The 15,067-nt window shown below is 39.7% G+C and overlaps 1 protein-coding gene across 8 annotated transcripts in view; it reads right to left on the bottom strand.

The window, feature by feature from the left end:
* The window catches only part of SMG7 (SMG7 nonsense mediated mRNA decay factor), a 78,560-nt gene that overhangs the window by 4,528 nt on the left and 58,965 nt on the right, over window positions 1-15,067 (bottom strand). For 4 of the 8 annotated variants that reach the window (XM_061160885.1, XM_061160891.1, XM_061160884.1 and 1 more), the window contains 11 exons: window positions 14,846-15,008; window positions 14,337-14,493; window positions 11,357-11,427; window positions 9,658-9,718; window positions 8,388-8,507; window positions 7,281-7,707; window positions 5,251-5,395; window positions 4,398-4,780; window positions 3,166-3,537; window positions 2,275-2,424; window positions 213-293 (listed from right to left, as the gene is read on the bottom strand). In XM_061160885.1, the coding sequence (XP_061016868.1) occupies window positions 213-293; window positions 2,275-2,424; window positions 3,166-3,537; window positions 4,398-4,780; window positions 5,251-5,395; window positions 7,281-7,707; window positions 8,388-8,507; window positions 9,658-9,718; window positions 11,357-11,427; window positions 14,337-14,493; window positions 14,846-15,008 (2,130 nt within the window). The remainder of the gene's footprint in view (window positions 1-212; window positions 294-2,274; window positions 2,425-3,165; window positions 3,538-4,397; window positions 4,781-5,250; window positions 5,396-7,280; window positions 7,708-8,387; window positions 8,508-9,657; window positions 9,719-11,356; window positions 11,428-14,336; window positions 14,494-14,845; window positions 15,009-15,067) is intronic. The other 4 variants (XM_061160888.1, XM_061160887.1, XM_061160889.1 and 1 more) reach the window with 4 other exon arrangements.

The following is a 15,067-nucleotide window of genomic DNA, read 5'->3' as shown; positions in this document are numbered from 1 at the left end:
GAAGTTAAACAATTCAAATTTACAAAAGTCTCCAGTATACCCTAATCAAAGCGGGGTGGGGGAGGGGTGGGGTGAGGAGGTGGAGGGGGTAAAATCAGATACTTGGAAAATACCAATATATGGAAAAGAAAAGAAAGAGAAAAACAGATGTATTGAGATAGACTGGGAAAGAAAATATTAGCCCACAGCAGGATGCCTCACTGTCTACGCACCTGATTGAGGGAGAATCCGGTGAGGGACAGGAAAGAGGATGAATGTGACATGAGCTCTGAGGGCTTCTCCAGTAAGGATTTCTTCATAGTCCCAGAGGGAAAACAAAAGGTAGTTAAATTATGCCTTCCATTTTCTCAGTACTAATTTTAAGATACCATACAAGCAAAATAAAAGACCACAATTTAAGAATACCTGTATTCATCTCTTGTACAAATTAAAGCTTAGCAAGTATCAATTCAACTCGGATTAATTTTTATTAATACCACGGTCCTGCTAAGGGCCAGTCGTCACAGGTGAGTCAGACAGAACCCTCCTGATCAGTACTTCTAACTTAAGCACAGAGATCCTGGCAGGGACCCTGGAAACTGGCAGTACCGAGTATTCACTAGGTAAGAATCTCAGGAATCCCTTTGTCACCAGCTGTATTGAAAATACTCTCAAAACAAGATGCTGAGCTGATCAAGCACTATTTTCTTCCTAATTTTTCCCCCTTGCTAGAATTTTAAAAACACTGACATTAATAACTTTAAAAAAGCCTTTAGATCCATTTGACAACTGGTTTTGTTAGCACGGTTCCTAAGCAACTCTATTTGTGGTATGTCTTCAAACACTTGCTAAAGTCAGGTTTACATTTACTGGTCCTTAAGAAACTCATTGGTTTAAAAAAAAAAAGCTGAATCTCTGATGCTCACTATCACTGAACTGTTGGTCAACAAAGCATTTATTAAACACTTGCTACATGCAAGGCACTGCCACACACATGACATCATTAACGATGTTAAATATAGGAAGGGCTATAGTTAAGGTTTTTTTTTTTACCCTGAAAAAATCCCCCTACAAGACCCTCCCCCTTATTTCACCATTAGGTTCATTTCTAATGGAGAAGGTAAGCACAACAAGAATTAGGGGATTAGGAAACAAGTGAACAGAAACGTGCTCTGCCCTTAGGCCCTTAAGCCACCCCAGCAAAAAAAAAAAAAAGAAGAACCAGCGAGAGAGGCAACCTGCAGAATGGACAGCTCGGCCGCCGGGCTGCCCACGAGCCCCGGGTGCTGCCGCTGCACCACTGCTGTTCGGGCGTCTGGGAGAGCTCTTATCTCTGCTAATTCGGGGAGGGCGGGGAGCGGGAGGTCTGCGTGGCCACTCACTCAGAAAAATTCTTAAGGGAATTTCAAGTGCTAGAGATGGCACTTTCTGTCAGGAGAGCCATTAAGCTTTTATTTCTAACACTAAAATCGGTGCACTTTAGTCTTGTGAACATTTTCTTACCCCGTGTTTATGGGAAAGAAACAGCAAGAAAGTGGAACTCAGAAATGTTTTACACTTTATTAAGATGGTGTGCAGGGAGGGGGGAAGAAAAAACCTCATAGCATACATCTTTCTTGCAGTTCTCGACCTCAGTAAAACATGGAAATAACGGCATCCTTTGAAATACAGACTGGGATATAGAAGATTATTTTTAAAAGATACTACTAATCAATTCTTAGACCTTATCTTTGTGTTCACTCATTGATGGTACTTCAATCATATTTTTAAAGAGTCCTCTTCATATTACAAATCTGGCTCTGAATTTAGATCAGGGCTCTTAGTTAAACAAACAGAAAAGAACCACTTACTGTTTAGTAAAATCAATCTAGAATCTTTTTATTCAGTAAAACATCTGGAACATTATTTCATTTCATATTTTGAATACATGAGGAAAAATCTCACTGTTCCTAAGCAAGATTAAATGACACCTAAAATTCCTGGGTCCAGGTGGAAATGACACCTGAAAAGGAAGTTAATTTCCCAGCATTACATCCTGTGTGTGCCCAGCCCTGCAGGATGCTTTCTGGATAACATATATTACAAAGCTACAAGATTTGGGGAAACTATGGGACAGAAAAGTTTTGCCACATTTTACTGTCATGTGAATGTTAGTTTGGGCAATCAGGAAATAAGCTTTAAAATTCTGTTAAAAAAAGGAAAGCCCTAGAAAGAAGAAACTACCTATTCTACTACAAAATCTCAGAAGAGAAGGTAGGGGTTATAGCAAGAAAAAGAATTACATCAAATACATACAAAGAGGCTTCGTCCAGGAAGAGAGGCGAGAGGCCCCAGCAGAGCTGGGTAAAGATCAGGAGGGTTAGAAAAAATCAGCTCTTCCTCTTCCTCCAAGGCAGCCAGACTCTTTAACAGGTCCGGAGGAAGCAGAGGGGAGCCTTTGGGGTCCTAGTGACAGAAAGGATCACAGTGAGATGCAATCAGGGATGACAAAAGCACAGTGGAGTAGTAGCATCATTAGGGAGATGAAGGCAGCTAAAGTCAAGGAGGAAGCTATAAGGAATAGTAAGACAGCATTATGCAAAGAGGAAAAGGCTTCGAAACACCAAAGCAAAGTGACACAAGGACAATGGGAAGGAAAGATCAAGAGAACAGAAAGAAGTAAAGACAGTGACAAACAGCAGAACATAAAAGGTTAATGTGGAGAGCCAGTGAAACAATGCAACGGAGCAAAGAGATTAGCGTATCTTGTGCTAACAGAGAAACAGCTTTTTTTAAAAAGTTACCAACACACACCTGTTTCTCATGAGTAAAAAGGGCAAAGACAGGGAACTCCACTATCAAAGATGATAGGCTAAATTTGTTCCTCTCAGAAAGCCACTTGCTTAAATATGCAGTAAAACCTATTCTTAAATTTAGATGATTCAGCCCAACTGAGAGGAGCTTTGTCTCAGAATTCTCTAACATGCTGCCTTAACGATTTCTGCACATAGTCTCTCTGCCAGACCATCACGGGTCAACATCAGGAACAGCATTCTTCAGCTTCCCGAAATCTATGTGGTGTGAAGAAGGGACCAAGAGCTGCACCCACTTACTCAGTGGCGTTCTGTAGCACTAATGAAATCAGAGGGACCTTTAAACATGTACGTGAGATCTCTGAAGTGCCTGGGGACAGGGAAGGACACGCACCTCAAATGGCATCCTGGGCACAGGGTCCTGCTCTGGACGGAAGACTCCCGGGGACCGTTTGCCCCTGCGGTCCACACTGGCTTGCTGTGCCATCACAGCTCTGTTATCGGCCGCGCTGTAGGAAGAGTCCCAGTAGAACTCCGGGATCTTGACTTCTGAGGGGGTATGGTTATATGGCTCCATGGGGAAAGGCTTCATTGTTTTCTCCAGAGGCTGCTGCTGCCTTACAGGAGGTTGCAACGACGGCTCAAACAGTTTTATGGGGTCTTGGGTTTGAAGGTAGTAGGGCTGTTTCACAGGCATGATTTTCCCTAATGGGCCTTGAACCTGAGGGGGATTCCACAGCTGTTTGGAGGCATCTGCCTGTTGATACTAAAAAAAGAGATGCCTGGTTCACTAAGATGAGGATAAAATGCAATGTTACTTCACTCAGGACTCAGAGAGAACTTGAGAGATTTTACCGCCAACAAAACTCTGGGTCATGCAGGTTTGTTTGTTCTTTAGGTTTCTCAATATAGAGCTTTCTGGGAACAGATTAAGGGCACCGAGTTCATATTCTCTTTCAATTCCAAAATTAAGAGGTTTAATAAATGAGGGTGTTGAGTGTGGGTGGGTGGCCGGGTATGCATCCATTTCCCCTTCTGCTCCAAGTGCTGCAGGATGATAATACTTAAGACTGGTGTCACAGTTCTCCTCTCATCAAGAGCACGATTTTATTTCCCTTCTGTAGTTCAGGTTTATGGGAAATTATTTACAGAAAATCCCTTTCTATAAAGCTGACAAGCAGCAGCAGCAAGGTATGGTAGGTAATATCTATTCTCCTTTACAAAAGTAAAAAGAACTGAACTTTCCTAAACAGCAAAGACTGCTGTGTTCCCATAATCATTACAAGTCTAAGCAAAAAGTAGCTGAATGCTTTTTTTTAAATTGGAGGATGACTGCATTACACTGTTGTATTGCTTTCTGCCATACAACAACCTGAATCAGCCGTAGGTATACATACGTCCCCTCCCTCCCACGTCCCACCCCCGCCCCGCCCCGCCCCATCTTACCTGCCCACCTCATTCCACCCTCACCAGGTTGAGCTCCCTGTGTTACAAAGCAACTTCCCATTAGCTCTCTATTTTACTGAGGGAGGTGGATTAACTAGTACTTTTAGTTAACTTGACACTGAATGATTTCAGGTGCTCCTCTCCTCACCTCAGCTGGAAGTACACACAACTGTAACTCACCTGCTGGAATCCAGAGTGGTGAGGCGGACTTTTCCCCAAAGCCGGCACAGCTTTTGTAGGGGACTGTTGCTGCTGAGCTAGAGCTTGAACCTGCAGCTGGCTTGCAGTCTGTGCTGTTGGCGGAGCTGGTAGAGGTGGAAGGGGCTGCTGGGAAGGTGGCTGAGGCTGTTGAGGTCCCTGGGTCACTGGCCCTGGTCCGGAGGGCCGTTGCTGGCTGTAAGGAATGTGGGACTGTTTCCCAGCTTGCACCTGGTTTCCTGCTGGAGAGTGAGCTGTAGGCTGAAGAAAGGTTCCTGGGACAGAAACACCAGCTGGGAAGGTGTAACCTGAGCCCATAGAAAATGCCACAGGAGGGGGGATAACATATGTTGGGGGCGGGAACCCTTCAAAATAGAAGAACATTGTTTTAGTTCTAAGGAAACTTGGAAAATGAAAGACAAAAATTAGTCATTTGGGGCTGGGGTGGAGAAGAGGTTATCTAATAAATCATGAAAGACAGGGATCCATCAAGTAAGACTCATCAAGTATCAACCTTTAACCTGATTTCAAGAATTAAATACAGATTACTGCCTGCTACTTCTATCCACTGAGGCAACTGGAATATCCTAAAGGTTTCTCAGATGCCATGTTTAGTGACAGGAATTCCTTCATAATAACAAGCATGCATTTGTACATAAACTACAGGTAAATGGCTTAAAAATAATTGAAATATTAGGGAAAAGAGAACTTTCTTTATACTTTCTAATATTAGGGGTTTAGTAATGTCCCTCAGAGTCTAGAATTTCTCAGCAGGTGAACAGACACTCCTACACAGATGGAGTTCAACAGACGACATTACAAAACATGTATTTACCTGGCCGGCTGGGAAGAGGAGGGAAGGCTCCAGGGTGATGAATGGGGATGAACTGGGAGTTACTTGCTTGACTTGGGGTTTGAGTTACAGGTGTTTTCCTGGCTTCAGACACTGGAGTCTTTCTTAACTCTGTCTGAGATTTTACCTATGACCAACCAGAAGCAAGACTATCTATAATAATCTGAAACTCAAATGAGACAGAAAGCAGCACCTACTCTAACAAAGGATTTAAAACCCTATACTATGTTAAAAAAAAAAAAAAAAGAGTAAAGTACATGCTGAAGATAATTCACTTCACCTAAATTAAAAATGGGAAAATCAAATTATTTAAATAGACCCAAAAGCTGTAAGGGCTTAGTTTTACTCATATAGTTATTTTGCTTTCACAAAATCACATAAGTATGAAATATGGAAAAGGCCTGAGAACTCATTTGTTTTACAAAGGAGACACCCGATGCCAACAGGCTGAAAAAGTTGCCTATTATCATAAGCCAATGTCATGTATTCTCATTCATTAAGAACATACATGAATTGATAATAACCACTAGCTCACAGATGAGACACTCTGGCCCTCAGTGTAACTTCATCTGGGAGGCTTTAAAGGTGGCCTCAGTGTAACTTCATCGGGGAGGCTTTAAAGGTGGCTTCAGTGTAACTTCATCGGGGAGGCTTTAAAGGTATCAGTCAAGCATCCACCCTCCACCCTGCAACCCTACCACCCCTAGAATAAATGAGGATACTTTCAGCAGTAAAAAAATCAGGCCTGAGATCCCACATGTGGAGCCAGAGAAGCAGATGCCATATGCACTGCTCAAGTAATACAAAGATGAGTAAAATGAGGAAAACTGGCAGCATTTAATAGAAAACTTAGGATGAGGTACAGAGGGTGGTGATACATTGATTATTGTCAGGCTTTTTTAAATCATAGATACTCAGGCTTAAAAGGGATGAGACACTGGAAGAGATTTCATTTTCCTGGACCTTTCTGGGAGGCAGTTTCAGAGAATGAAGGCAGAGCAGGCAGGAAATAGCTGAACTCTTTACCCCTAAAACACTGATCTCTGGCTTTACAGTTCTTTTGGAGTTTTTCCTTGCCTTTCCCCGACACATCTCACTCTCTCTGTGCCTTTCCTCAATTTCTACCATGTTTTTCTCTGTTTCTCCCCCTACTATTAATATTAAAATGGAACTATTATGTTCTTTCCCCAAAAAAACCTTGTAAGGGAAATACACTATAGATACTGTTTATCTGAAAGTAGCTTTCAAAAATGTAAGATTCCTCATGCCTACTGTAAATAAATACATTTGCCAAAATGTGTTTAATGAATCAAATGGCTACAAACACTGGTGGTATTAATAAGACCAGCACAGAGTAAAGACCTTTTTGTTTATATGAAATCATCTGTATCTCTTTGGAAAGATACATACATATATATATATAAACAAGTCACAAATAACTGAGTAGTGTTTATCTTTCCCCAGTAGGAGACTTGGATTCTTGCTTTACAAATTCCCATGAGCCAGGATAACACTGAGGTTATACGATGCTACTGAATGGGGCAGATAGAAATGTCAAGGAAAATCTTTTTCCAAAAATGTATTTCATTTTGTATAGTGAATCTGGGAAAACAAAACAAAACACCACTGTGTAAGCCTTAACATACTCAGCTCTGTGGGATCTAGACAGATCTCAAATTTTAAAAAAATCGCAGTTATAGCTCCCAAAGAAAATGGAATTATTTGTGAAATTGATAGTTCTGCAACTGGTCTCATTTCCTACCACTTAAACTGGAGAGAACTGACAAAGATGTCCAATCAGGTTAAGATTTTTTCACTCACATTACAATTTCTGTGAACTGACAAGAATATAGATCTACCATAGTTCTTCATATTACCTTACTATGCAGCCTTCTTAGAGTGCACTGAAGCTTCCAGAATAGCCAGTTCTCAAGGGTTTAGGAACGAAATGAAAAATCTTGCCTTTTGTGTGAGCCTTCCTCTACCTGCTTTATAGTTCAAATACAGCTTACCTGCACTGCCACATTCTGCTCTCCTGTTTCCTGTAACTTTTCTAAGGTGCATTTCTTGGTTTCTGTTTTCCTCTTGGTGTTGTCCTTCTTTCCATCATTCTTAGTTACAGTTACTCCTTTGCTACAGTCCCTTCTCACCTCTTTGGGAGGAAAACTTCTTCCTTGGTCTCTGTTCACTTCTCGTGGCTTAATGTTCTCTTTGAAGGTGACCACTGGTTTCTCTCCTGTGTCACAGTTGTTGCTTAGATTTCGGCCTGTAGACAGCACTGATTTCAGTCCTGGATTCCCATCAGCAGCCAGGGACTCTATGATGGTTGTGTCTTGCAGAATGAGGTTCTCTTTGGCTTCACTGGGGTCTTCCAGTATTAACTCTGGGATTTCTGTGATAAACAACAATTTCCCTACCTCATTTTCACACTGAATCAGCCTAAAAAAGTAAAAATAAATCCATATATGAAAAACATAAATCTAAAAAACAGTAAAAGCTGAACTTTGTATGGGTCCCACAGCCTTAAAATGTGGGAAACAGCAGGATGCAATAGCGTGGATTTGGGGAACATAAACAGCAGTTCTGTAGAAACTCACATTCTCATTATCCCACCTCCCACCACACATCACCATAACACACGCCTAGGCCCTTTTAATGTTTTTCTAGTAAGTATAGCTAAATTTGCTCAGCATGTTTTAAGCACAAGACACTAGACTAGGCCCTTGAAGTTCCTATTTTATAGGTGTGAAAACTGAAGCTCAGAGATGCCACAAGCATCATCCTGGTCTGTCCTGACTGAAACTGACCACCATGCATGCCCCTGTCAACACAAATCACCATAACTGTGAATATACAATTTAGCTAAGATTTATATAGATGTTTATAAATTGGAGAAGCAGCTCATGATAAATAAGGGAGACCTCTAAAAGAGGCAGTGTAATGAGAGGACAGAATTAAAGAGATTCCAAAGATCACTAGGGTCATAATCTGACGCTGTGTTCCCAACCTTTTGACTTAAGAGTTTATAATTAAAAAAAGAGAAAAAGTTTATAATCAATAGCTTTATACCGAAGTGTAAAACTCATATGGGGTATGTGTATATATCTGATGAGGAATACCTTGGCTGATTATCTGCAATCCATTTGCCTATAGAGATCAAACGCTGCTGTCGTATTTGTCGTTGCTGACCCTCTTTGTCTCCTGTAATACCCTGATGACCTTTGGAAAAATCCAAGTTCCTAAAATTGACATAAGCAAATTATAGAAAATTAAACCTAATGAACTGCAATGGCTTCAGATTTTTCCATATAGGTTCGCTATTTGCTGTAATTAGCTGCATTTGCTTGAACTTATTTATACTCCTAAAGACTGTAAATACCACAAAACAAAGCAATATTAATGTGATATTTTTATTTATATTTCACTTTATCATGGAGGAGTTGAAATAAATCACAATGTTTTATTAGGGATGACTTTTTTTTTTTTTAAAGAAGAATAACGTTTTCGTTTAACAGTAAGCTCACATTGTAAGTAACTTATTTCAAACAACCATGGCAATGCTAAAGTCTCTGAGGTATCTAGTCTAACAGAGTATTATCTATTAACCTCAAGGTGGCCCAATCTAAATCAGAAAAAAATGAACACATACCATAAAGTATACAGAGCAAAAAACTCATTGACATTAGAAAAGTAAGTCAACCTAAAAAATAAGGGTTTTTCAAATTTTTCATTAAGCTATCTCAAAAAAAACAAACAAAAAAAGCAGCAGCAGTATCGAAGAACTTCCAGGCAGTAGGTCAGAAACCGAGGATACAAAGATAAATAAGTCCCCCTACCTTAAGGAACAAATAATTATGATTTAATCCAAAGCAATAAAAGCTAAACAAAGAATAAGAGAAGCATTATAAAAGAAACATTACAGTCTTCTGATAAGCTTTGAAAAGGTTCACAAAGTAAGAGATGCCTGACCTGGACCCTGGACAAGTATGGTTAAGAGCTTACAGATTAGCAAGGGAAGGACGAAAGAGGAATGTGAATGTTCCAGGCACAGCATGAACAAAGTTTTGGAGGAATAAAAATACAGAGCTATTCAAGTACAGGTCACAGTTTATGTGTAACATTTAACTATTGGAGGGGAAGGGGGTGAAAGCTGCAGGAAATATGGCTGAAAAACTAAGCTTTTGGACATCAAGATGAAAAAGATACTTTAACAACTGGGGATGTGTAAATTGAAGTTTTCTGTACTAGTAATGGGGCATCATCAAATCTGTACTTTATAATTGCAGAAGCAGAGTAAAATCAGACTAGGTAAGGAGAGAACTTTTAAGTAGGGAAGCACATTAGGAAGCTTTTTTATACTCTAGGTAAATAGTGATGAAGGCCACCTACCTGAAAGAAGGTCTCAAAGCCAAGAATCCTTGTAACTCAAACTCCTCTGGAAGTGGTGTTGCTAGAGAAGGGCAGAAATCAAGACTTGTAAATATTTTAATTAAAATATTATTGTTCAGCAGGATATTGCTTCCTATATTAAAAAAAGAATATTTTCTAGATAGAAAGAAAGATTAATGCTCATAGTTCTGTGTTCCTCTTTATAGTTACTGTGATTAAAAAAAACTTACCTGTCAAGCCCCTACCTGTGGCCTCTGAGCCCGTGACATTGCCCTCATACTCACCTACGACTCAAGGCTATTTTTTCCCCTAGCAGCCTTAAAAATTCATAGCTCAATCCATTAATCACAATGTTTAGATTATCTCCTTGTTAACTCAAAGCACTGAATATCAACATTACATCACCCAGGAGCTTGTAAGAAATACAGAATCTTGGGCATTATCCCAAACCTACAGAATCATAATCTGCATTTTAACAAGATCCCTAGTGATTCATTTGCAAATATGACACTTGAGGGGCACTGATCTAATGGAAGAAAGATAATCAGAAAGGGGTCACTACACTTTGTTCAGTGCAGTGCTGCTTACAACGGGGCAAGGTTTTAAGCAAATGGATAATGATTAAAGGAATTATGGCATAGCCACAGGATGGAATATTAAACAGCCTTTAAAAAATCATGTTCCAAAATGTTTAAATGACGAAGATAAATGCTAACAGTATCTCATTAAATTTATAAAGCAGGTGTGTGTGTGTGTGTGTGTGTGTGTGTGTGTGTGTTAGTGGCTTAGTCGTGTCCAACTCCCCAGGGACTGTAGCCTGCCAGGCTCCTCTGTCCATGGGATTCTCCAGGCAAGAAGAGTGGAGTGGGTTGCCATTTCCTTCTCTAGGGGATCTTCCAGACCCAGGGATCAAACCCAGGTCTCCTGTATGGCAGGCAGATTCTTTACCCTCTGAGCTATAGGGAAGTCCAAGCTGTAACTATATCACATAGCTCTAACGATGTGATGTCAATCACATGCAGGTATGTTTATGTACACATATGTAAAAGCCTCAAAGAAAATACAGTATCATGAATAGTACAGAGAGTATTTATGTATGAGAGAACTAAGGGGGACTTGTGTTCTTTATGTTTGTATGTCCCAAATGTCCTGATAAGCAAGTATAATTTTGACAGAGTAATGTTCACATTAATTCCTCAAAAAAATAACTAGTAAGAATGAGGAAGAAGGGAAGATGGAAAGAATCTGAAAACACTAATCTCTGGACTTCTGTTCAAATGAAGCAGAACAGGAGAATAAGCTGAGAGAACTACAAGAGGATTATTACCTCTATTTCCACCCACTTAACCAATGCAAAGCACAAAGTCTCCTCTGAGATACTGAATTTAAAGTTGAACACTTAAGAACAAAACCTTATTTTTCTCTGGCCTTAAGCCCACTATTTATTTCCTTTGTGGCTCAGCTGGTAAAGAACCTGCCTGCAATGTGGGAGACCTAGGTTCAATCCCTGGGTTGGAAAGATTCCCTGGAGAAGGGGAAAGGCTACCCACTCCAATACTCTGGCCTGGAGAATTCCATGGACTATATAGCCCATGGGGTGGCAAACAGTCGGACACAGTTGAGCGACTTTCACTTTCACTAAGCCCACTATTAGTGATGGAGAACAATGTCAGCAACACAAGGTTAAGGGAGCCCTTACCATTAGTACTTGAAAGATCTTCTTCATGGGGATGGAAACTGTTCAGAAGAGAAATTAGCCATGGCCAAATGCTGTAAATTAAACAGATAGTTCAGACTTTATTTTTGCATGAGAAACCAGAATGCTAATAAGCCACAAAAATGTTACCAATAGGACCTAGACAATGTATTTTTCTCTTGGTTTGGCATTTTAAATGCTGTATGATTTCCTAAAATGTAATCCCTAATGTGTCTAGATAAGATACACCAGAAGGGCCAAACTTCCGTAACAGAGAACTACTACTGCAGATCGGTCCCCAGGTTCCTAATTTAACAATTATAAAAACTGATTTGTCAGTTTTATTCATTGAAAATGGATATTTACTGAGAAACCTTTGACCAGAGAAACAGCACATTATGTTTTTATAGTTTTCACATACATTATCAGTTATGGAACCCATTACTCGTTCTTAATCTGTGACAGGGGATGTGGTTACATCATAGTCAAATCACATTCAAAGTGATGAATATGCCTTTTTCTTTATGGTATAAAAAAGTTCACACATTGTTGTAATGTCCTTACCTCTGTTTCGTAACACCAAACCTTTGCCAAAGTTTGCAAAATATTAAAAAATATTCTTAATAGTTAAAATATTAAAAATAATTACAATCTACTTAAGATAATATTAAGATTTTCTAGAAATATGTAACCACCAATGTTGGTAAAAAAGTGTGGCTTTAAAAAAATAAAAAAAAGCCCAGGGTGAGTTGCCCAGGATAGAGAGATTGGATGCGCATCACCACATCAGAGAAAAAACCTTGAAGCTGACAGCTGTACACTTTAAAATATGGGAACATGCTACTTTATATATAAGTGAATAATACAGAAAAAATATACAAGGAAACATTGAAGAATAAATGTCTGCTACAAGCCTCTGGGGATGTAACAAATTAAGAGACAGCTGAAAAGGAAGGTTAATAACCTAAAAAGGAATGCTAGACTAGAACAATGTCTCTATGCAACAAATATGATATCTCAAAAGAAAGACAAAAAAGAGAATAAAAAATGACTTAATTATACACTGCTTTCCCCCACTGTGGGTTACTTAAGTCTAACTCTGCTTTCTACGAAGGAAAAAGAAAAAACCACTCTTTCATGCACTTATCAATTTAAGAGAACATGTTCTCAAAAACGTATAGAAGAAAACAAGTTCTAGAAATGATAATGGTCAAAAGCAAGAAACTGAAGGTTACCTGAAGTTCAGAAAATTGTTTTTTCCCTCATTTAAAAGATATGACGATTATTACACCTTGATGTATCAGACCCATTAGGAAAATCTTCAGTTTTAGAGAAATATCCCAAACTAGCTGAAAATCAGTAATAACATAATTTAAGATAAAATAAAATACCTAATACCTGCAAGGACATAATTCTAAAGATCCCAATAAATCTGAGAGAAGGGAGGGAGAAGAGTAAAGGATATGGAAGAAAAAGGAAAAAAGTTTGAAAATAAAGCTATTTCTCCTGGTTGAATATCCTCTGCAATGGTAAGAATGCACAGGGAGCCCCTGGCAGCCTAGTGGTTAGGACTCGGGGCTGTTGCTGCTGTGACCCAGCTTCAATACTGGTGGGGGAACTAAGATCCTGCAACTTATGTGGCACAGCGAAAAACAACTAGAAAAGAAAAGAAGTGGGAACGCACAGAATGGGCCTAAAAGCTCACTCACTGTACAGGAACAAAAAAAGAAACAAAATAAAAATATCAATGCCTTTTCCATAACATTACTAATACAACACACTGAACCAAACACAAGTTCTGAAGTAGACATGAGAAGGAAAAAGGTATAGCTTCTAGTTAAGAAAAGAAACTCTGCGGAAGAAAACACTACCTAAAATGTAACTTACTAAGAGCTATGTTGGCATGAAAAAGAGAAGTGGAGTATGCTGCGCTTATGATGCTAAACTCCGTTCAAGACAATACCAAAAATGAAGGGGCTTAAAGTGAGATTTGAGGGGAGGAGAGGTAAGACAAGCACAAGGTAAGAGGGATCATGGGGTCCTGAATGTGGCTAGGACATTTTTCAGGTTGTGACCTTGGTCAATATGTAGATGCTGAGCCACGAAGTAGAAATTTCAGAGACTCTCCCAATATCCATCATCAAAATATGCAGGCGAGAAGCTTCCCACTCACTGCAAAGCCTTACTGGAAGTATTTATTCTATTGTTGTTTAGGGGCTAAGTCATGTCTGACTCTTTAGTGAACCCACGGACTGTAACCTGCCAGGCTCCTTTGACAATGGGATTTTCCAGGCAAGAATAGTGGAGTGGGCTGCCATTTCCTTCTCTAGGGGACCTTTCTGACCAGGGATTGAAACTGCAACTCCTGCATTGGCAGATGAGTTCTTTACCGATGAGCCACCAGGGAAGCCCATTTATTCCTATGGCCAAAGATAAGCTGAAAGCTTTCATCTGTCACTGTATAATGAATAATTCCTGAGAACTGTCAGGAATATTATGAGTAGAGATTACATGGAAAATCATGAGAGCCAAAATAACATCCAACCCTCTATGCTTAAAACAAATATAACTCAAATTGGGTGTTACTGAAAGTCAACATCAAACAGCTTAGTTAAAAAAAAGAACGGAAGAGGTAAAGAAATCTCTTCCCTTCAATTCCTAAACAGAAAATTGGGGCGTACTGTAATGAATAAGAAATAAACTATTTCATTTTGCAATGTGAAAAATGCCTTTTCCCCAGGATGGCAACCAGGAACCCGGGAGCACACAGCGAGTCAGAAATCCTTAAGATTGTGCCTCCCATGGAGAATTCAAACAAGTAAGTGAAAAGCATACAAAGACGTCTTCAGTTCAATTTCTAGAGAGTAGGTGGAAAACACAAGTCCTCCACTGTTCCAATATTGTGTTAGAAGGCAGTTTCTACGTATCTATGGATATCAAACAAACAAAGCACACAGCTAATGTGAAATTCCATGATACTTACTACTGTCTTTCATCCACCACTGCCTCCTGAAACACCCTGGGTCTGAGTCTCAGCCAGTCCATGGACACCTTGACGGCAGGGAGGGGATAGGCATTGTAGGATTCCTCCTGAGACTTGTTCTGGAGAGGACACTTGCACAGGATGCCAAGAAAAGACACTTAAAGAAAAAAACGTGTGCACAAAGAATAAGATATTTGAAATTGTGTACCAGTCCAAATTAAAAATATTATTACGAGACTGGGGCTATATGCTACTTAACACTTAAATACCTTACGGCTTCTTTCTAAAAAGACATTTTCTTTTCCACATTGGAAATGTCACAGATACAGTTGATGAGAGGGAGGTCAGCAGATAAAAGGAGAGAACTTAGGGTTCAGGCCTCCTGATTCAGTATTACGAAATAAACCACACTTTTCCATGTTACTAATGGTTTGTTGCAATGATGAAAACGTCAAAGTTCATGCTTCCCAAAAAAGATGGCACAGGAAGTTAAATGATTTAATACTCACTAAAGAGGGCCAGCAACTGTGTCCAACACAGCTGCTCATCTTGGCTGTAACTATGCTGCTCCGTTTCGTTACTAAAGTCACGAAGGTGATGAAGCTGGAACAGGTTAATGACAGTGACGTGAACTAACTGCTGAGAGTTGAAAGCTTTCTGGAATAGCAGCCTCTGAAAGAGAAGACAGGAATACTGAATACGTTATCAGGAACTGAAGCCGTCTTCAGCAC

The sequence above is a fragment of the Dama dama genome, chromosome 14, assembly GCF_033118175.1.
Source record: "Dama dama isolate Ldn47 chromosome 14, ASM3311817v1, whole genome shotgun sequence".
NCBI lineage: Eukaryota > Metazoa > Chordata > Mammalia > Artiodactyla > Cervidae > Dama > Dama dama.
This window is presented reverse-complemented; position numbering and strand designations above follow the sequence as displayed.